General features: G+C 40.5%; 1 protein-coding gene across 1 annotated transcript in view; it reads left to right on the top strand.

Moving 5' to 3' along the window:
- Positions 1–23,990, top strand: part of STK39 (serine/threonine kinase 39) — a 213,715-nt gene that overhangs the window by 171,583 nt on the left and 18,142 nt on the right. The window contains 1 exon segment of the mRNA XM_016228175.3: positions 2,989–3,057. Within this exon segment, the coding sequence (XP_016083661.1) occupies positions 2,989–3,057 (69 nt within the window).

Raw genomic sequence — 23,990 nt, 5'->3', positions numbered from 1 at the left:
TCGACTGTATCAATTTGAGTGGCAAAATATCTTACTAGGACATGCATTTGTGTGCCTTCATACATTCAATCAGTATTTATTGAGCGCTTACTGTGTGCAGAGCACTGTACTAAGCACTTATGTCAGTCAAGAAAATACTAGCCAAGTGTTCTTGGGCTTCACCCCTCCTACCCCAGTCCCTCCAAATAAAAATAAAAATCCCCAAATCTTGTCATTCTTATGAGAATCAGAAAAAAGCCCCAAGAAAATTAAAAATTCTGTCTCCACTATCCATTCCATTTTTGCTTGATTTTCTTTGGCAGTGGCATGAACTCTGAGTAAACCTACAACAGGCAGTGGTTTGTGAAGCTCTTAAAAAATAAAGGATCTATAAAAATTATATATTGACTGAAAAATGTTACCATCTCGGAAGTGTCCAAGCAGTATCAGTTTAAACTTTCAACAAAACTCTAGCTATATCTTATTAGAACATGAAGCATGTCACCAAGCAGGATTTTAAAACTGCCAATGTTGGAAATTGGAAGTAGTCAGGTAGTGGTGCCAGTGACCTGTCAATTTTGTCATTCAAGTGAAAATAAGAACAGTGGCTGAAAGTGCTGACAGGACTCAGTGTGTATCTTGAAAATGGCAAGCAGGTGAAGATTGACTGAGGTATAGGTTTAATGTCTTTTTAACCAAAGAATCCAAAGTATTAAAATGAAAAATGCATCAAATGCTTGTACATTGTCATTGGAAACTGATTAATTGAAAAGCAATTTATTTGGGCATTGAAGACATTGGAGATCATCGTTATGTTACAAAGATTCATTGTTAATTGATGAGCAAACAGCATCTGAGGAACTATTCTGCCTGAGAACCTAGGCAGGCCTCCTTGGACTGTGTCATTCCTTTTTGTTATGACCAATATTAATCCAAAAGGAAATGCTTCTTCATACAACTTACAGTAAACATCGGGAATTTACCACAAGAAACTTTACAGGCTGAAAAAATAAATAGGTTTCAGAGGTTTGGATAAATTCATTGAAGAGAGCTTCATAATGAATTACTTTAAGGTAAGATTTTCAGGAGACTGGTATCATCCTCTTCATCTAAGTATTCTGTTTCTACTGTCAGACACAGAATATTAGGCTGATCTGACCCAATAAGAATTGAGAAATGGCATTTCTAAAAAATCACCATTGTCACAGCCCACAAATTTGATTATTCCTGTTGTTAATACTCACAGCAAACATCTAATTAGCTATCAGATATTCCTGTGAAGAACCAAATCTCATGCCCCTTCTTTTGAAGTTTCATTGAGATTTGTGTTGACACGACATGACTGCTATATGGAATTGATCTTGTCCATGTTTGTGTCTTCCCAGCTTCTGAACCCCTAAAAGGCTGTAGTCATTTTTCAGTTGTTATTGTGGAATGTCGGTGGCCTTAGCTTTTGGCAGAAAAGGATTTTATTCTAGCTCTCTCTCTCATTGTGGGGCTCTTCTATATCAGCCATTTGGTTTGACTGGAAGCTCTTCGATCTGTTGGGATCTTAGTGTACATTTTGGGTTTGGTTGGGAGATCCATAGCTTTCATGAGTAGTCTGATAGGATAAATTAAGAGTGTTTAATTTCTGTGTAGGTGACAGATCTTTCTTTTTCACTCACCTAGTACATCCATATTTAGCATGAGAGATGATACCCAAGAGCAAAGAGATGGGTCCCTCTTAGTTGAAAGTAAGGAAGAAGAATAAATATTTGGCTTGATTTTTCTTCCTCTAGTCCCACATCCTTCTGCCCGCTCCTCCTTCCTTTCTCTCCTGATCCTTTGTCCTTCCTGTTGGTCTTTCCCTCCCTCCATCAGCGTGGAAGGATGTCCAAATGCTAAACTGTAGTATTTATAAGCCCTTATTATGCTAAACTGTAGTATTTATAAGCCCTTATTATGTCCCTAGCACTGTTTTAAGCACAGGAGTGGATGTGATGTAAGTAGATCGGACACTGTCCCTGTTCCATATAGGGCTCGCGGCCTGTGGCACTGCTCAGTGGGAACGTTAAACTCCCTTTCCTTCTCCTCTCGCTGAGTGACCTCTTCCAGGCATCCAGAATCCCTGCCGAAGGAGAGAACAGTGGGGTTTAAGCAGTGTAGGGAACTCGTCTCCCCACTGTCTTGTGAAGAGGGTGCCCACCTTTAGTCCCCTTGAGGTCAAATAACGTAATCATTCTCAGTGGTCAACTCCTTTTTTTTTCCCTGGGAAACCTAGACTAATTTTGCTAAATGGAGGCACCTCCTCATTGTCATAATGTGGATTTTTAACCTCATAATCAGGTTCACCCACTTTTTTTCTGCCCCGCACGGTTAATTCCGTCATTAGAAGGAGGTTGCTAACTACTGATCCGTGTCTGTGATGGTTTGCTGTGTTGTTTCGACGGTACCCTGTAAGGGACTAAAGCTATTGCTATCAAATGCTCATTGTCAAGATAAATGCATTTTAATAGGGCAAAGCATAACAGCGTATTTTTTCCAGACAGCTACAAGCTTTGTGTGAACTTGTGCCAAATCTGAGTTGCATCAGATGCTACCAATTCAACCTTTGTCATAAATCCCGATTCACTAGCCGCTGATGATAGAAACGGATTGAGCGATGAGCGGTATTAACCTTGGCGAGAAAGAGAAACTATGCCATTGGGTGTGATTGTGAGATAACTAAGGCGAAGTGCATTTAGGAAACAAGTGGGACATTGGCCAAAGGAGAAGAATGGATCACTTCACCAGGAATGAAATAGTAATTTCATGTGGTGCCTGCTGCATTGATGCTAGGAGCTAATTGCCTCAATGTAATATATGCTGTTACTTTGGAATTTTCTCCTACAGTAGCTTGGATGCCCAGTTGAATTTAAACCACACTTTTGGGGCATTTTGTAACTGAAAATATTCTTTAAAAATCACAGTGGATTATTGATTTTTATTTTATGGTCACTAATACATATTCATTTCACATTTGGACAGACACGGCAGATGGCGTTTCTCAGGAGCTGTTCTCGGCAGGCCTGGTTGATGGTCACGATGTAGTTATAGGTAAATCACGTTTTAGTTCATAGCACGTATTTTGTCGATTGATATTGCCTTCAGAGAAGGGCTGACAAACATGCTTCCATGAAGAAACTGTCTGCTGCATTGCCTCCTCCAGCAGCTCTTTGTCTTATCTCTAATTTGGACCTCATCTATGAAAGAATTTTTTTTTTCTTATATGTACGAGAGGTCTGAACTTGAAAGGGATTAGTTGAAAGATTGTTGGAGTAGATAATAGATTAATACTGTTGATTTCAAACCCCCTAGGAGTTTGCTTCTGCTTTCCTAGTTTTTAAATAATAGAACAGAATTCTCTACCTCTTGCCCCTTGGCCTCTTTCTCTGAGCCTGAGAGATTTCTCCAGAGATGAGTTCTGGCAAGAATACTTTGTAGACCACAGATTATTTGGTGCCCGACTGGCCCATCCCCTTCTATCCAGTGTAGAATTTGAATTCCTCCTTGCGCTCCCTGATCTGGTCTTCAGAAGGGACAAAAGTAAGGAATTGTTCATCTTTGACTCTCTACTCTGCTTCAAAGTTCTTTCACTGGAGTGATCAGATCATTTAGAGAAGTTAATCTCCTCGTTTTTGTACAAGTAGTAAGTCAGCACTGGGGTTCACATCTGGATAGATATTAGCACTTAAAAGGGTGAGCCATGTTCCCGATATCGAAATTTGCTTCCTGGAAGTGAGTTTGACACTTTAGGAGGAGCATTTATGCTGTCAGACCACGTTGGGGATGATGGCTGTATCCTATCAGTAAAAGAACAACATGCACATATGTTCTGTGCAACAGAGCACTTAAAGACCTTCAGAGGTCTGAAAGAATTAATGCTCCCCCTAAAGTGAATTTATTGGCAGGAAGCAATCTGAGGGCCTAAGAGAATTGGTCTCAGTAATAGGAACTTTGTTTTTAGAAGTCTGATCATTTATCTTTGGAGAGTTGCCTTACCAGGTAAGAATGTAGAAGTGAATTAGTCTCTTGCCTGGAGTTGATGCTGGCAGTCCTGGAGACATCTCATGTTTTGTTTGGACTTGCTGTGGGACCCCATTACTTGGGTTCACCTCTCCATACGTCAGTTGTTGAACTATGAACTAGAAAATATTTCTGAAAAGACTTTCAAATGGGAGATGAAAGCGGTACATAATTCCAGCCTACTAAAGATATTAAAAAAAAACCATGATTAGAACTTTTTCCTAGCTCCTTTTTCATATCTTTTTTATTTTTCTAAAACTTCTTTTTGTTTCCGAGCATTGTAATATTCTTTCACATTTGCTACATTTTGGAGTAATCAGATCAAGGCTATGAATCTCAGACTTTCCTCCATTATATATCAGGTCTTTTATTCTCACGTGAATTCAAAACATTTTTAGATGGCGGTATCATTTAAATGTCAACAGTGGCAAGTATCAGCCTCTCCGAAATCCATGTTTTCGGTTCACGGAGAACGATATTTCTAGGAATGACTCGTTCGTCTACCCAGCAGTCAAATGTTTGCAAAGACAGAAAGGCACTGGAATTAGATATTTTTAAATGTAGATTGTATTGAAAGGTCTCACAGCATTTGCCTGAGAAACTAAGACATATATGAGTTTTGGGGATTAGCGGTCATGTGAGGTGAGGTGATATCAGCCTCCTAGATTCACCAGATTTAAGCTCACACGTGCAAGTGAAAGTGCAAGTATGTGCATGTTATAGTGTGGGTTGGATATGAATGTGCAATAAAGGAAAAGGCACAAGTTAAGTTTCCTCATTAGCATGAGAATTATAGATGTGCCAGAAGCCCCTCACCCCCTCTCCTGTCTCCCCTGCCATACACTTTCTTGTAATTAAAAAAAAATCAAGTTCAAAGAGGCTTTTAAAAAATAGCATGGAAATTTTTCCATTCCTTAAGAATATGTATCAAAATGAAAGTTTATTGCACCATGAAAAATTCTGAAAAGGGCAATAGTTTATGATTTGGAAAGTTGAAGGATATGCCTTGTATGGAAGCAGCAGCAAATGTAGATTACAGGAAGACTTCAACCCCATGGTTCAGGGCATTCTGTCTCTTGTTCACAGACCTACATAAAACTGAATTTGCCTTGAAGAAGGACTGATAGGGCTGAGGACTAATTGCCTTCTATGGAAGAGCCAAAATTAAATGGGATGCATTCAGACACAAACAGTAAACTGACTGTCAAAGTGCTTAAATGCAGCAGCTCCTTCTGGAAGAAGCAAGAAACTTTTTTTTATACTTTTAGTAATTTGGAAGTGATAAGGTTGGTGAGCCCCTAGAGTGGATATTGGGTAAAGAAACTGAATTTAGCTTCAGACAGTGGAAAACTAGGGAGATGGTGCCGAATGTGTAACTATGCTTATTGTGCTGCCTCTCTGTTGACTAGCAAACAGAGTACAAGCTCTGAATCCATTCTCTATGTGTCCCAAAAAGGGAGGACTGTAACAGGAAGATTAGTTTGCTTAACCTTGCTTCAGTGGAGGAACTGGTTCCTTTCCCTTGTAGATTGAAAGCAGCTGATAAATGGCATTCCTCTTTTCAGCTGAAGCAGGCAAAATCCAGTTGGCATACAATGTGAGTGTAGAAAGAACTCGTGTGAGTTCTGTAAAAACCCAGTGAAATGTGATAGCCTTATTGCCCCAGAGGATGCAAAAGCCAGAACACCTGTGGTGCCTATCAGAGAGATGTTTCCTTGATCTCTTCAGCCAGTTCAGGTTCAATAAGAGGTACCTGACCTTCATCAGCAAGGGCAAGTAGAGAGAACAGAGGACCCTGTCATTGGTGTTGGGATTGGAGGGGTCCCATGGTCAGCAGGCTCTTCAATCAATCAATCAATGGTATTTATTAACCACTTTCTATGTGCAGAGCACTGTGCTAAGCGCTTGGCAGAGTACAATACAGAATAACATCCACTAACCTTCCCAGTGTTTGACCTCCTCTGTGGCCTGACTTTGATTCAGCTTGCACTTCATATCTTTTAGAAAGAAGGAGTTTTCAGTTGAATAGCAATGTGGAGAACATGATCGTTGCAGAACGGGAGATGTTGAAAGGGCGTTCATGCAATTATTAGCCAAAGGGGTAAATGCACTCAGTTCTCCTGCAATCTGAGGGTTGTGTCTTGCCAAATCTTGTGACAAGGAAAACTTACACTGAGGTACATGTCCGGTCTGTGGACACTAGTCTTCCAGTAATATAGCTCAGTGAACCCAAACAGGCTTGTGTTGCTGAAATACTGTGTACTAAGTCACTAGAGACCTTGTAAAACACATAGTGAAAAGCTCAGTGGAAGAATAGGGGTGTGCGTTACTGAACCATCTCCATTATTTGAAGTATTAATTAACAAGTACCTATTTGCATGTCCTGGGCATTATGAGGAATTACAAAATGAATAAATAGTCCCGGGCCTTGAGAAAATTACAGTCTAATAGGGATATATGTAAGGATGTACAGAATACAAGTGTGCTTTTTCAGATTAGAAAGTGTAACTTTCAGGGGCACAAACCTAACTGGACAAATTGCAGAAAACAGACTGAGATAGCATAAAAGAATAGTTGAAGTAGGGGTTGTCACCAGGATTGGGGAGGTTATTCTGGTAAGGCATCATGCAGGTAATGGGCTAAACTTAGCAAGCAAGGTTGAGGGAGGAAGAGGAAAAAGAGATCCAGGTGGTGGGGATTTGGCTTGTCAATGGTCTAAGAGTGAAGCCGTATGTATAGAGGTTGGTCACTAATTTTCTTTTGCCAAGGTGAAAAGAATTGAGTTAGAGCTGGAGAGGCAGAGATTAGAAGCCCATAGAGAAGAGATTTGAGCTGCCTAGAACTGAAAAGTGAATATTGGTCCTGCTTTATAATGATGGCTGTGAGAAGAGGCCACTAGTGAAGCCCACTAGGGAGTTTAGAATGACAGCTTCAGAGAAAGAAAGATAGGGAGCTTCCCACTTTGGAGAGGTAGTTCCCCCCCCCCCCCCCAAAAGGTATTTATTCTCAGTCCTTTAGAGAAGATCTAGTACAAGTGTCACCCTCTGTGGATTCACACTGATCCAGGTCTAACATATGTTTTCATTGTTCAGTCTCTGTAACATGAAAGAATTAAGGAAGATTCTTCCCACAGCACAAATCTGTTAGGACTATAACACTATTCACTTGTTGGCACAAGTTGATTCGTTGTGGGAAGGGTCAGCTGTGCAAACACGTTATCGGTTACTGCAGCCCTTCACCATTTTCTGTTCTGGGTTGGAGCTCTTGATTTGTGGGACTTGGCCATCCCTGAGGTCCTTTTGAGTCCCATTGATTTACTGTTTACAAGCACACAAGCTTTCCTGGAGCGCAAGGATCTCCAAGCATGCTGTCCCTTGTTTTAACTTCAGTTCCCGCTGAAGAAAGCAGGCCAGCAGCCTCCAGGATCCCAAACTTTCTTGTTTCTCACGGTGTCCCACAAAGCTGCTTGAGTGGGAAGGCCTTTCCTCTGTAGCGCCTGCTCTCTGGAACAACCTTCCTGAGGTGTTATAACTCAAAGCGGCCATCTTCATCTGATTGTGGATCTCTTCAGCCTTGCTCCATCGCTGTTCTGATCCACTCGATTTCTCCCTTTCCAGATGTTTTTCCAGATGACTTAACTCTTTACAGCCTTTTCTAGGGAAGGCGGTAGAAAGGGAGTTGTTCTGCAGATTTTTTTTATTCTTGTTAGGATAAGTTATGCCCCATTGAGTAGCCACAGTTGTTATTAAACTGATATTGTCATTCAGGGACTTGAGCTCCTCCAACAGGTATTCAGACTTTATATTTTTATTTAAAGCCAAAGTGCTTTAGTCACCAGGGTATGCTAAGGACAGAGCTTCTCATTCGTGAGCATATGGTTGACTGTGTGAGGCACTTTTGCCCACCAAAGCGATACTCTGTGATCAAGTCTGTGGTGAGTGAGCTGGAATTTATTGAGCAGCAGCGCAGTTTTACAATGAAAGTCTTGGGGAAGAGTGAACATCCATTGACAATGAAGTGTTCTCTAGGTGCCTCTTATATTCAATTCAGTGACTAATCCTGGGATGTTTACTGGTGATGCGATTTAAGGAGGAGAAGTTCCTGTCATCTGAGCCTGCCCTACATAACGAAATTGTACTGAATGTTGCCATAGGTAATAAAAATCATACAAAAAGAAGTGCTACAGTCTGTACCTGAAGTCGTGGTAGTGTCAGGCTACAGACTAGTGTTTGTGTTGAGTTGAACAAGAAACAGCCAATTCAGTGCTTAGAAGCTTGTTTATTCTGAGTTAGCCCCTCAGGTTATGGTTGGGAGCATGGGAGGCTTTGGGAAAAATTACTACCTGACTTCTATTGGCATATACGGCTCTGTCCTGACTTTTGGGCTTGTGAGTAAATGAACAAAGGTTCTACAATTCCATCCCTACATTTTTTTCTCTAAGTACAAGTTATATAAGTAGCAGAAACAGCCCCGTGTTATTTGTATTTGCCAACAAGCAGCACTGGGGAGGTTTTGTAGTTGAATGCAGCAAGATGGAGCAGCTAAACACTTGGGTGCCGATTTTTGGCTGACATTTCACCCTCCATTTGGTTGGGAGATGGAGCATTTTCTTCAGGTTATGGGCCTGAGGAGGCTTGGCCATTTTTTGTTGTTGGTGGTGGTTGCTTTTTGTTTTTTTGTGGTATTTGTTAAGGGCTTACTATTAGTCAGTGGTATAGAGCATTGTACTCAGTGGTGGGTAGGTACAATACCACAGAATTAGCAGACGCTTTCCCTGTCCATAATAAGCTTACAGTTTAGAGACGAGCTCACAGTACCAGGCACTGTACTAAGTGCTGAGGTAGGTACAAAATAATCAGGTTGGACACAGTCCATGTCCCACAGGGGCTCCCAGTCTTAATCCCCATTTTACAGGTGAGGTAACTAAGTCACAGAGAAGTTAAGTGACTTGACTGGCAAAACTACACTTTTGACCAGGAGACTGCAGTGAACTAAATTTAGCATTACTGAGTCACCAAGTGGCACCATTAAGTCAGTTTGAGATGTTTAGAATACATTTAGTGACAGTCATGTAAAGAGTTTCATTCTCTATTCCTTTCTTTTAATTCTGAGGGCAAAAAGAGAATATTTATCTCTGTGTGCTTATCTTTCAGTCCAAATGCCATTGTTAAATGGTGATTCTTAATACTTTACATTGGCAATGCAAACTAAAGATGGTGGATGGATCCCTGCAGCATAGACCGTATTATTGAACTGATTCAGTGTGATATGACTCTCTGTTTTGGAAAGAAAACAAAACCATTTAGGAAATCATATAAACTCTGGGGACTATTGATTGTTGCATAAAATGCCAGAGGATTTATTTGTACTTAATGTTCACATTAGATTAGGTAAGAAGAAAAATATTTCCACAGCAATGAATAATGATATCCGTGGCATAATAATAATCCAAGATTAAACTCCTTTTTGACATGCCTATCCCCTTTCAAATTAAAAAAGGGAACCAGTAAAATTTTACTGTAGCTCCTTGCTTTGATTTTCAAAGGGATTAAATTGTCAAGGGGGTTTTTTTCTTTATTTAAAACCTTAATGAATTATTTTACTAAATTAGAGAAAAAGAAAAGTAAAATCAACAATTTAAAGCTAGTGAATGGAAAAAGACTATAAGGTTGAATATGGCATAGATTATTCCATATGATATATACTCAGCTATATTAAAACCCAAGGAATTTCTCTCCTTCTGATCTGATTTAGATGAGTGCGGGCTCACAGAACCCATTTTCTAAGAGCAATTTTGCCAAGCATCAGCTCAAAGGCTTGCACTTTTAATGTTATTAAAAAGTTTTAAACCCACTTTTTTCCGGGACATAGATAAACTGAAGTTGCCTACACTCTTTTCCTTTTGGGTGGTATCTCTTACAATATGACAAGTCAGCAGAGGGATTTAAGAGATGCAACATGTCATATTGGGAAAATGTGAAGACTGTAAGAGGGAAATTTTAATGAAAACCCGGTAGTAGTGGTGGATATGGGCCACTACTTTGAAACCCATATCACACATGGGGCTAATTGCAGTGTTTCTTGTGCCCACACAATGCAGAAAGCTCATCTCCTTGGACCTTTCCTGAGCTTTTATTGTGCTATGGGTAGGATGGAAGGAGTGGAGCCATCCTACAAACTACGAAGATGGCAACATCCATGGCAGCAGTGTCAGAAACCATAAAACCTACAGGAATTTCATGAGCTATAGTCAGCTGCCATCTGGGGATGCCCTAGGAAATGTGGCTCCCAAAAGAGTTCAATTCTTTTTTCAATTCTTAATCCCTTTGGCTACTGTCATATCCAAAGCGGTACCATACTCCTGATGTTTGCTGAACAAACCCTGTGCCCACCTGCCCCCTGGATTGCCCCACCCTGGGCCTATAGCTTTATTTATCCCAGGGTAAAACAGGAAACTGGTTATTCTCAGGGGTTGGTTGGGCAGATTGATTAAATGGTGTTTATGAAGTGCTTCTGCCTAGCCTGCATGAGGGAGGCACTGTGCAAATAAAAGGATTATTACACCACCATCCTCTGTTGAGCAAAAGTCGTTGCCATAACAGTCTGTGGATTAATTCTGTGACATTTGTAATTTTCCTGACAAGCTCTCAGTTTTTGAACTGCATGATTATGAATCAGTGCAGCAGTGAAAACACAGACCCAGCTTTTCCAATTAACGTTGTCAGTTAAGAATTCTGGTTCAGTTGAACTCCACTGTTTCTTCAAAAGCAGGGCCTGATTTTTAACTGAAACCTGGGTTTGAAGCTGTAATTCACTAAGTGGGAATAAGGGTTAACCTTGAAGATCTTCTCCTAAGTGATTGTCGGCATCAACATAATTCATCTATGGCATTTTCAGTTGTTTCAGCTTTCCAGCCGTAGGTGAAAGATCCATCTAACCTTGGGTCCATGGGGTGCATTGTGACAAGGCATCTGATGGTTTCACTTTAGCACAAAATGAAGCATGGTGGAAAGAAGAATATCTTTTCTTTCCTTAAAGTCAACTTCACCAGGGGACTAAGTCTTTCCATGGGACTAAATCTTTGACGTTGGTAAGAGTCTCATGATGACATCTTCCTTTCTATTGTATTTCTTCCAGTTTAAAAAACCTTTAGGTTTTCCCAAGTCTGCACCTTCCCCAATTTTTCCAGGCAAACCAACTTCTGATATTGCTCCTATTAATAAAGCAGCTGCATATATCTGCCCCTAGATACATCACTTGGAATTCTCCCCAGAAAACACAATTCCTTATATTATCTAACCAAATGGTAGGAGAAAAATAGAGTAACAAAGCTTACTAACTTTCTTTGGATGCATTTGGATGCTCATTAGACCCTTTTCTGGATTTCTTTTGGCCCTTGCTTGTGACATGCACTTTCTGGTGACAGGTACACTTATTCACCCAGTTGATGATAATAATAATAATGATGGTATTTGTTAAGCGCTTACTATGTGTGAAGCACTGTTTTAAACGCTGGGTACTGTGAGGGTAGCAGTTGGGCAAACACCACATTAAGTAGTACTATATTTGTAGTACTTAAAAGCCCCCAGAAAAGCTCATTTCTGAGTCATGCTATAGTCAAACAGTATGGGTTGTTGAATGAATGTGCTCTGGTTCTCCAACAGCATTCCAGACAAAACATGGGAAATATGAACTTAAGAAAGAACCTCTTAAATACGATTGAATGATTCTATATTAGTGTGAATTCTCAAACTAAACTTGAGTGAGTCTTCTTTAGACAGGGGCAACTAGTTATGAGAAGCCATTGCCCCCCGTCATTAAATTTAAAGTTGTTTGAACTTGATATTAAATGTCCTTGCAGTTTAACCCCCACATGAACTACAATTTTGTTGAAATAGAGAGGCCTTAGCTGATTGCTTTCTCTTTGAGGAAGAATTTAGTGCTTAATTTCTCATTTGTTCTGTCCAGAATACAGAACTTGGATTCAAATGTAGTTTCTTTCATGAATCTTTCATATCCTTCTGGAGTCAGTGATTGAGGGTCTGGCTAGAATTTGCAATTAATAGATTTGTGGAATAATCTTAGGACCCAAAAGCATGCTTTTGTCACGCCAAGGCCTAGTTTTACACTGTCCTGCCCAGTGTTGCAAAGACCTGGTAGCTGTTTTTTAGGCTGGAAGACCAAATTTTATGAGTTTGTTGATTCTGCGGTACAATTCTTCTCTATTTGCTGCCTGAGGTAGCCCAGTCACTCATCAGAAGTTGAACCTGGGAGTAAAGACACCTGATTTGGAACATCTTTTTGGTCCTTTTCCCAGTAGGGCTAATTTATAACAGATCTGAGACACCTTTTTTTGATGTTAGCCATAATCCATTTTGCTTTTATTGAATCTCAATAACAATGAAAAGATCTCTGAAGAAAGTTCTGCAGGAGATTCCTGAGAGGTTCTCACTTAGGCGTTATGTGCTGGGACAAGCAATTCTAGGCATAAGAAGAGATTTCAAATTTACTTAATCTCTGCCTACTTTGTTTATATGCATTTTGATCTGCCTGCTTGTTCCTCCCTTTCACTCTCTATTAGTTTTGGTTAGTAATTCATCTAATTGTAAGTGAAAGTAATGCTTGCTGCTTTTCGTTTAAAAAGTCCCAAACTATGAAAGGATAGGGTGACTGGATCAGAATGGGGAAGTTATCTATAGGAATTTACAACCTAATAGGAACTGGGCACTTAGTTGGGGAAAGATTATGATGGTCAGCCAGGGATGACCAAGGTGCAGCCTTTGAGCTACACAGAATACTTCCTACTTGCAACACAGTTTGCATGCACAACACTATTATATTACTTCTGCTGTGTCCTCTTGGCAGTGGTAGTGCCCCTGCCCTCATGGGCCCTGTTTAGGGTGAGTGGTGGGTGGGTGAGGCACCCAGCCCTGCTTCCTGCCCATTTTCTCTGGCTCTCAGCTGCAGCCATTTTTGCCTCTCGCCCCTCCCTACTCCCCCCAAACGTCTGCTCACTGTGCCCCTTAAAGCTTTTTTGTTTTGATTTGCAACTCTTTTTTTATGGCATTTGTTAAGCACCTACTCTGTGCTGGGCACCTTACTGAGTGCTGGGATAGATACAAGATAATTGGGTTGGACACAATCTCTGTCCCAGTTGGGGCTCACAGTCTTAATCTCCATTTTACAGGTGAGGTAACTAAAGCACAGAGAAGTTAAGTGACTTTCCCAAGGTCACGCAAGTGGCAGAGCCAGAATTAGGACCCAGTCCTTCTGTCTCCCAGGCCTGAGCTCTATCCAGTAGGCCACCCTGCTTCTTATGCTCTCAGCCATAATGTGTTTTTGGTTTGTGGCTCTTCAGTTCATGAGGCATTTCATTCACTAACTTTATAGGTGCTCTCTTTTTACCAGTGCTTGAGTGAAATTTTTTGGATTTCGATTGATTAATTTGGTTCCCTGGGAAGTGGTAAATAATGGAAACTCGTTTTTTTTCATCATTTTGTTTACCACATGCACACACTTGGACTCTAAGGCTTCTGCTTCAGGGGATTGAAATTGGGACCTCTCATTCCTTCTTAACCCCAAACTAAGACCAACAATCCTTGGATGATCCAAGGAAATTGTGGAATTAGAAATCCCAGCCAGGACCCAGTTGGGAGTAATGTGACGGCCCCAGTGGTCATTACTGCATCAAATTCTCAGACAGGAAAATGATCAAAGTCAGAATTTAATTAGTACCACAAATTGGAAAGGGTAACAGCAGAAAATACCATGTTAAGATTTTCAGGGTAATATTTTAGCCATAAGGTTAAACTATGACAGGGCCAAACTCAGTGATCCATTTAACAACAAGTATTCTGAACATGTGGTTGTCTAAGCCTTTGGGGAATTTACTGAGAAGAGAGTTTAGTTTAAAATAACCCCCCACATTCTTAACCTAAATGTGGCTTAAGCAGAGAGAATTACTTTATTACATGGCATCTCCTCTGACTGAGTCTCAAGGGAATAGTCAGGCCCAGCATGCTGTAGTTCACCTTTAGAAGAACTTGCCCCTGCCCCCAGCTGGCTGGGGTTTCCTAATAATAGCAATGTTGATATTAAGTGCTTACTATGTGCAGAGCACTGTTCTAAGCGCTGGGGTAGATACAGGGTAATCAGGTTGTCCCACTCGGGGCTCACAGTCTTAATCCCCATTTTACAGATGAGGTAACTGAGACACAGAGAAGGTAAGTGACTTGCCCACAGTCACACAGCTGACAAGCGGTGGACCTGGGATTTGAACCCATGGCCTCTGACTCCCAAGCCCGGGCTCTTTCCACTGAGCCACGCTGCTTCAGGTTCCTCCCAGAGTGTCCCAGAAGCTTCTGGGAAGAGTAGGCAAAACTAGACTCGTTACCTAATGGGATTTGTAGCCTGTGATTTCCCTATAATCTTCCCCCCTTCCTGCATTGGCTGTGGCCTTGCTAAAATATTCTATATAGTGATTGTACACTCTGTGGAGAATCAGTTCCATTGGTGTGTTTTTCAGCTACTAGTTTCAAGGTTCAATGGATGTCCCTCATTGAAGCGTTGGATTTGTTGAAGAGCAATTCTGCATTTGTTTTCTACATACACTTCATGATGTTGCAGAAGTCGGTGACTTCCTCTTCTGTCTTTGTCTTGCCAACTGAACAGCTGTAATCATTCCAGATCAGTTTTGTATAGGATTTACTCCACACTCTGGTCATTTTGCTTGATCTTCTTGGTGCTTCTCCACTTGTAGTCTCTCCTTCTTTAGCTATGGCAACCAGAGTTACACACAGATTCCAGAATATTTATTAAATGCCCCACTGGCCTTTTTGTCTATTATCACACCTATGGGAATGGTCATAACTGGTAACCTCAAAGCCTATCAGGTACGTTGAAATTTGGATTGTTTTTGCCTTGAATTTGTTTATATCAAAGTTCATCCTTCAATTTTTGCTCATGTAGGTGGTTTTCTGACTTCTTCCCACAATTGGCCCCCATTGACATTGTCTCTTATCAGCCAGAAAAGCTAAATATCATTCTGCAAGGTCGGGAGATTTTCCTGAGTCCACCTTCTTCCAGATCAGAGCTAGCTTGAGCAGCGACCTCTGGGGTCCTTAGTATTTATATTTTTCCATCCCCCAAAGCTACTGTTTATTTATATCATTATTTTCCTTTGTTTCAGCCAGTTTTCTCTCAGTGACACAGGGTTCTGTCCACTCTTCTGATTATTCCATATTTTTAAAGCCTCTGTTTTAGACCTTTGCCAGAGGACTTTAGGAAAAAAAAAAACCCCAACACATTTCCCTATCACAAGTCTCCAGCAGAACAGTGAGACTAGAATTCTTCTTACAGAAATCATGTTATCTTTTCCCCATGGAGTTGTATAATTTCCAGTTATTTTTTTTTCAGTAGATCATTAAGGACTGCAAACAAATTATTTTTCCTTTAACTGTATCTCTTTCCATTTAAAGCCCCATTGTGCAATTCAGGCTAACTGTTGTCCCTTCAGTGCAGGCATATAATTCCCCTTAGCTCTGATGCTAGTTAAACACATAAAAGGACAGGGAAATAGTCCTTGAGGGTTTAGGATTTAACTAAATTTAAATATTTCAACACACATTCAAATCTCATTTGAGTTCCAGTACATTGAAAGGTAACTCATAAGGATTTAATGTTAAAGGAAGATCAAGAACATACCTTTAGGTAAGAGTCTGCATCCCTTTGTTCTGAGAAAATCCCAATTCCTAATTTGACATGATCTTTACAATCTCAGATTTAATCTCAGGCAAGTTTCTTACTCTTAACTAATGAAATAGGGTTCATATAATAACCAAATGTGCATATCACTGATGTGAGAGGAAAATTCATGCTATTTTTTATTATGCACAAATTGGGGTATAATTATCAGAGACTATCCGTATATATAGCAGAACTGTTACCAATATGACAGCGATAATGGTGATGATGCCTCCCATTGAGAAAAATGGGCAAACCTCGATCCTGAGACTTCAGGAGTAACAGCCAGCCAAAGAAATTAATTTTAGTGGTATTTGCCACCTGCCTGCTAGCCATGTTTGTTCTAGGGTACAGAAAACTGTAATCTTATGGGCAGGGATTGTGTCTACCAACTCTATTGCATTTTACTTTGCCAAGTGCTTAGTACACTTCTCTGCACTCAGTAAATGGCCAATAAATGCCATTAATTGATTGATTAGGCAGTGAGTTCATAGGAAGGTGGGGCTGCAGCACATTAAAGAGTACAAGGCCATTTACAGCTAAAGCGGCCCCAGCATAAAGTTGTTGCTGTGCTATAGTTCTGTAACTCAGGAGGCAGTAGCCTTGGTAGTCTCTGTGGTCTTTTCTGCATTCATTAGCTGGTTAACCAATGTAATGATCAGTGTATAAAATAACCACATTTATCAATTAAAAATAAAACCCCGCAGTGTACTGTGTAGTAATTACAGCTGAATACATTCTGTTTTCACAGGATGACGAATAGTCAAAATTAAGCAAGGCGTGCAGTTCCTTAGTGATTAGCCAAGCACCCTTAGGTAGTATACTATTTCAGAAAAGTGTTTCCACATATTTAATGTAACTAGAGGGTCCTTGGGCTAGTGCGTGGTACAGTGGAAAGAGTGTGGGCTTGGGAGTCAAAGTTCATGGGTTCGAATCCCGGCTCCGCCACTTGCCAGCTGTGTGACTTTGGGCAAGTCACTTATCTTCTCTGTGCCTCAGTTACCTCATCTGTAAAATGGGGATTAAAACTGTGAGCCCCACGTGGGATAACCTGATTACCTTGTATCCCCCAGCGCTTAGAACAGTGCTCTGCACATAGCGCTTAACAAATACCACCATTTATTTATTTAGTGGTGATCCAACAAAGATCTCCATTAGCCCTCCCAGCCTCATTCTGACTCTTCTGCTGGCTCTCTGTATGTTTCCCCTATTCAGTGATACTGCTTTAACAGATGGGAGTTTTGAGAAAATTTAAATGGGTGGGCAAGAATGAAAAAGAAGAAATAGCTGCATCAGAAGTTGTAATAATATTTTATTTATCTTCACTTGTCTGGGAATCAATGCTATAGTCAGTGGAGGAATATGCAAATTATATATCAGGTTTGCAAATATAGTGGTGACTATCCTATTTATATTCCTCTCATCTAGGAGTTCTCTGATGTACTTTTACATTTAAGGCCATATCCAAAAGTTACACAGAATAATTCATGAAATAAAATTCAGTTGACCGTAGAGAAATGAAGACTGAATTGATCCTTTCAGTTTTTGTGCCACTGCTTTCAAGTCTAATTATGGTATTCCAGAACAGTTTATCAACTAACAATTTAGCCAGTCCCTTTTGACATTTATATAGTCCTGCAGATTTTTGGAATGTGTTAAACAGTGTCATTTAGTATCCCTGTGTTTTTTAGATTGGTATACATTTAGAAAAGATTAAACTTTTAAAATATTATACCCCCAAATCCACCATAGAAGCTTCCTTGCCTTTCTTCCAGAAGGACATACTAATAACATAAATGTAATCAACATTCTTTACTACTCAGCAGTTTGAATTGTTATCCTGAATCATATGACCAGAGGCTGTGGATCACAGACATTGTAAGGGAGAATGGTCTAAAGGTTTTAGAAATGAAGGTTTGTTTCTTAATAGGTCTGAGGAAACCGCTCTGGTTTCTTTGTACCTGACAAAAATCCTCTTAGCTACTGCATTACAGAAATAGGTTGAAAACTGAAAAGCAATTTGTCTGACTTTCTCATTTATATCTTAGACCCTCGGATGCACTCCCTCCCATCTGCCAGTGGCTAGTATGTCAAAGTAAGAGTTTATCTCCAAACTAACTTGACACTAAAGGTGGTCAGTTCAGAAGCAGATTGTAATACCGTGGAGAGTCTTTCAAAGAAATGGTCTCAAAGATAAGGTCTGCAGAGTTGGTTCACCTGGCTGATCATCCTCTTGACAGTTGTGCCAATGCTAACTAGAAGATCTGAGGATTGGAGATTGAAAACATTTGGGGAGAAAGGTCAGATGATTGAGGCTACTCCATCTCCTTATTAAAGCTGGGAGCTGACTTCTCCTTACCAGAAAATCTGTGGATGAAAATAGACCCGAAGCAGATTGCTGGATTTGGCACAACCACGTTGTACGCTTTTTGTCACATTGCTGAATTCCCTTTTTCTAGGCTCGCACTCCTGGGCAAGCCATTTCCTCAGTCTCTCTGCCTTGTCTCCTGTTTTCGATGGTGGGGATTCACATCCTTCTCACACAATGTATTTCACCATCTCTGGATATTTTATGGTACTTTTTTAAGGGCTTACTGTTGCCAGTCATATTATTAAGTGCTGGGGTAGACGCAAGATAATCAGGTTGGAAACAGTCCATGTCCCACAGTTTTAATCCTCATTGTACAGATAAGATAACTGAGGCACAGGGAAGTTAAGTGACTTCCCCAAGGTCACACAACAAATAAGTGGCAGAGCTGGGATTAGAACCCAAATTCTTTGACTCCCAGGCCAGTGCTCTTTCCAGTAGGCGACACTTGCTTCTCATTTAGGTTGTTTCAAAAATGGTGCTCTGAAGAGCCACAGTATAATAAGAGGTCTCAGATTCATTATAAAGAAGTGCCCTGTTCATGGGATATTTTTTTCTAGGGATGTTAAATTGGAGAAGCTTAAACTGGCTTTTGTTGAACTGTTACCTTGTTTTGTTTTTTACTTGAAGCCAAAAAGGGAAAAAAACCTTCTATACTGCTTCTTCAAATTTGCCAACTGCTATATTTACTTTTAAGACAGATCCTCTTTTTCTGGATGTGGTTCACATTCTGTTTCCATTGCTGGTTGTGTATTTTGGTCCATTTTCTCAACTTCATTTAGTATTCAGAATTTCAGCTTTGATTGCTAGTTTGTGTTTCTCCTCAACTTCAGACTTAGACTTTTATTTGTTATGTTAACAAGTGATCCAAAGCTGTGGAAAACTGATTTTTTAAAATTACTTCAGCCCAGATTCTTTCCCCTGAATCTTAATTTAACAAATTGGACCTCTTGGGGAAATGCCTCTGGGCTTCTCCATTGAGGAATTTTGGCTTCTCCATTGAGCACACACCTCCTACATCTCTGGTTCACAATGAGAGCCTGTCAAATTTACTCCCTATTTCATCATTGTTTCTGAATTGTTACCTGCTTCCCCCTCCCACTGTCCCAATGTCTTTCAGTGTTTCAGTGTCTTTTTCCAACTATTTAGGCAAAAAGACCTTTAGAATGATTGTCTGGGCCAAGCTACCAAGGTTATGTACTAATTAATAGTAGATTGATTCTTCTAATAGTTGGGAGGGGAATCCATTCACTCATTTTCTCCAAAAACATCAGTGATCCTATTATTTTTTTAAAGATAAACTTTACCTCATGTGTTTAGGATCTACCTGATTTGAGCACAAACTCAATGAAAATCAGGTTGTGAGTATGCAGTATACTCCGCTTCCACTGCACTGTGCTTAGATTTAAGGTGAATTTGTGTTTCCAGAGGAATTCTGTGCCTTGTGTATTTGCTGTTGGATCTTTGAATTCTCCTAACCTAGCTACGAGGAGAGCAGAAGGATGGAACCAAATGTCTTGGGAAGGGCATCATTCTTTATGGGCTAGTTTTTATATGAATAACATTTTGGGTAAATTTGCATTATAATTTTATGAACTAATTGTGTGACCCTTTTTGTTATATACACCCAATGAACTGTGACATTCAATTTATATGACTAGAAAAGAGAAAGTTGGCTTCACTGATTTTGGAACTCGGGTTCCAAAGGGAGGTTTTTTGCTTTATAATGTAGCTGCTGCTTTTACCCTGAAATCAGGTAGTTGGAGTGATTGCACACTAGCTTTTCTTTTGCATATTGATGGCGATGATTATGGTATTTAAGTGCATACTATGTGTCCAGCACTGTTCTAAGCACTGGAGTAGATACAAGTCAATCAGGTCAGATGCAGTCACTGTCCCACAAGGGGCTAATAGTCTAAGGAGTCAGAAGATCAATAGCCTTATATGTTGATTTACTTGGACTATTGTTGGAAGTGATTTGCCACATGGATTATTCATTGAGTTGTTTTGTTGGCTGGAGTTCACTGAGGAAGCCAGTCTTAAACAGTAAAGATGAATTTTGTATATCCTTATATTCTTTTTTTTTCTCTCCACATGCTACTCTGTTATAGCATTGGAAGCTTATGACCTAGCAAATACAAAGCAGAACCTACAGTCATTTTTTCCATGTTATTCTGGAAAGGATAAATTCATTTTTTTATTTCATCATTTCTCATTTCTTGGTCTGTGCTGATATCCCCTACTTTGGCACAGCCAACTCAAGCCACCTCTTCAAATAATTTACAAGTAATTTTTGAGTAAATCATTGTGGCCCCGTCTGCAACTGAATTCTTTGGAACCTGGGAGAATAATTATTTAGCTAGTGAAGGGAAGTCACGGGTGTTAGCATGTGAAATGTCATGTCGGTACAGGAAATCTTTGGGCCCAGTCTTCTAGTTTGCCTTATGGTATCCCATGTATTAGCCCCTTATAAGGGGTCACAGCCTCACTTCCTTGACTTGTGTTTCATAAAGGCTCAGCTACAATTTTGTTCTGAGGAGCGAGTGGCAAAATGGGGCTGTGTGGTGAATAATAATAATAAAAATAATGATAGTGGCATGTGTTAGATGCTTGCTATGTGCCAGATACTCTACTAAGTGCTGGGGTGGATACAAGAAAATCAGGTTGGATGCAGTCCCCGTCCTGCTTGGGCCTCATGGTCTTAATTCCCATTTTACAGATGAGGTAACTGAGACACAGAGAAGTGAAATGACTTGCCCAAGGTTATACAGCAGACAAGTGATGGAGAGGGATTAGAACCCATGATCTTCTGACTCCCAGATCCATGTTCTGTCTAGTGCTTTACTGGTTCAGAAGCTGTGTGACCTTGTCTGCTCTCTGACCCTGAGCAACTCACTGTGCCTCAGTTACCTCATCTATAAAATGGGGACCAGACTTGTAAGCCCCAAGTGGGGCATGAACTGTGTCCAACTTGATTAGCATTTATCTACCCCAGTGATCAGTACAGGGCCTGGTACAGAGTAAGCACTTAACAAAATGCCATTAAAAAATGGTGGCCAGGGAGGGGACTACTTTACAATTCCCTACAGCATATTCTTTTGATATACTTCATCTACTCACTGGCATTTCCTGAGCTCCCTCTCAGGGCCGACCTCCATCTTATGCACTGTGAGAAATTAGGCAGCAGAAAAAAGGACCCAGTCCCTGACCTTGGGGAACCAGATTTAGACCATTCAGCCTTCTTGGCTCCTCGGTGATCGCCTGATCTGGTCTCCAGCTTTCAGCCTGCTGGTGGCTCTTTTGTTCCCCCTTGAACCTTTTAGAACCAATACATGACTTCTCATTTTAAATTCTGTTATGGGACAATGGGAGGTTTTAATCTTCCGCTACCAGAGTTTCAAATAAACCCCACTATATCTCCAGTTGGGGAAACTTTGATCAAGATTTTCTGTTGTGTAATATTGCCTGCTTGCTTACATCGGTGTCTAATAGATGATTGATGCATTGGTCTTCCTTTGATTTGTTATGCAGAGCTGTCTGCAATTTTTAAAACTCCCTGTCTGAGTTGAATGTATAAATAAAGCCAAACTGAGTTAAGTGGCCATCTATTTGCTTTTACTTTGAAAAACCAACGTTGCTTCTGGAATATGTTAGGAGGAATATGTTACTTCAGAAGCAGATTAAACTGTCATTTCTTTGAAGAGATGTGAACCTCCCAAAATCCCATGTGTGCCGTCTTGTGTGTGCCAGGAATACGGGCCTACATTTGGACTCCGAAGTGCACAGAGCAGATCCTCTGTCCACTCAGAACTCCATGCCCTCTGGTCAGCAATCTTTCAGCCACACTAGCTGGAAATGAATCCAGTCAGGCTTACCAACGAGAAAATAAGACATGTCTGGAGAAGGAATTTTGTCCTCCATTATTTTTTTTTGGCTGAGGGTTTTTGTTTTCCTACATCTCTCCATTTCGATGCGTCACACCCTAGAGGGAGTTTTGGGAGCTGTTTCACTTTCTGCCTGTATTTATAGAGCTGAAATGTGCAGGAGGATGATGTGAAAGATTATTCAATAGGTAAACAGATGGTTACTACGGTTGTTGGCCACAACTGCATGGAACTGGATTCTTACATTCTGTTATTTGAAAATCCCCCCTGCTTCTGTCCAGTGACCTGACTACATCGAATGATTCTAATGTCTAAAAATAGTCCTTGTAGGAGCCAAAAGGACCCAGAAGTTTCATCAAGAAAATAGCTCTCCCAAGGAGCTCAACTTTGCTGCCACCAACAGTGAAACTGGTCTACTAGATGTTTGAGATCCCTGAAAAAGTTCAGCTTGAAAAGTCCCAACCAAATTCCAGGAGGTGATCAGTCACTTAATGATATTTATTGAGTGTTTATTATGTGTAGAGCACTGTACTAAGCACCTGGGAGAGCACTATGCATCAGAATTAGCAGACACCTCCCCTGCCCATAACGAGCTTACAGTCTAGAGGGGGAGAGAGACATTAAAGGTTGTTAATGGTTGAGAAAGAAGGAGGTACCACATAGGCTTGATCACGTTATGTGCAAAATTGGAGCCCAGTTGTCCTCGCTCTCCTGGTTGAAATAGGAAAAATTGAAAAAAGGGGAATTAAAATTTAGCTTATAACTTCAAGAGACAAGATTCCATGCACAAGCTACCCAAAATAGAAATTCTCAATATCCATTTTATTGTGTCTTTCTCAGACTTGGACTATGAACTCCTTGAGGGCCAGAGATCATGTCACCCAGTCACCCAATAAATACTATTATTGTTCCTACTTCTGATTTTTAAAAGCCCTAGGAATTTGTCATTGCCTATCCAAGCCTAGTTTCGTTGTAAATGGCATAGTATTAGACACTCAAAGGAAGTGGTACATGGGTGTCTCAGTTTTTACTTCGTAAGTGATCAGTACTAGAAGAAAATTAAATGCCAGGATGAAAGTATCATCCAAAGAAGAGTAGAGTTTTGTTTGCCTGGAGGCTTAATCTTCTTCAAGTGGTTCAAAGCAGCATCATTATTCCTTGGGGCCTGAGGAGGGTGTCAAGGAGGAGGTTACATCTTGGTGAAATTCTCATCCGTCTGGTTGGGATTTCAGTAATAGTTTCCAAAGGGTGTATTAGCATTAAATCATGCAGGTTCTAAGTGGGAGAGTGGATATTATTGGCTGTGTAGAACACAGATCATTGATCTGAAGATTCAAATACACTGCAGATTAAATTTCAGGTGAGTCCCTGCACCTCGCAAAAAGGACACATATGTAGATCTATTGATGCCCATCTCATTCATGTTCTGTTTAGCCAACCTTTCTCTGCTCACACCTAAGCAGTTGGCCTGCCACCCTAGTTCCTGTTGCCCCTGTACCCCCCAGTTTTTGCTTCCCTTTCTGGCTGCGGAACCTTCTTTGTCCCCGTCAATTCTAAATGAAATTTGTCATTCACCAATGATGGAGAAGAGCTGAATCAGTCTTGTGTTGGGGTGACTGAGGCGAGTTACTAGATTAGATAGTTTTAGGATCTCTCTGTCTGCTAGTTTTAACAATTTATACCTCCTCAATCCAGTTTGGTTGTCCTTTGCACCCTCTCAGAGATAGGTCTTCCATTAGGAAGGGGAGAGCAGCTTTGTGCTCAATAAATGAGATTTTGCTGTCTTAAATAGCATCAGAATAATCTCCCCTGATTTATACTCTCCAACTCTGTGTATGCATCCTAAGGTCTTGTTTGTCCTTTTCACTGCAGTCAAATAGCGTGCTGCTGTTTCTTTTCCCGTAGTGCATTATTGATGATCACCCCCAATTCAGTATCTCTGTCTTGCTGCCGTTTTGTGTCCTGCATCC

Source organism: Ornithorhynchus anatinus, chromosome 9 (assembly GCF_004115215.2).
Source record: "Ornithorhynchus anatinus isolate Pmale09 chromosome 9, mOrnAna1.pri.v4, whole genome shotgun sequence".
Lineage (NCBI taxonomy): Eukaryota > Metazoa > Chordata > Mammalia > Monotremata > Ornithorhynchidae > Ornithorhynchus > Ornithorhynchus anatinus.
Note: the sequence above shows the minus strand (reverse complement) of the source record. Positions and strands in the feature narration are given on the sequence as shown.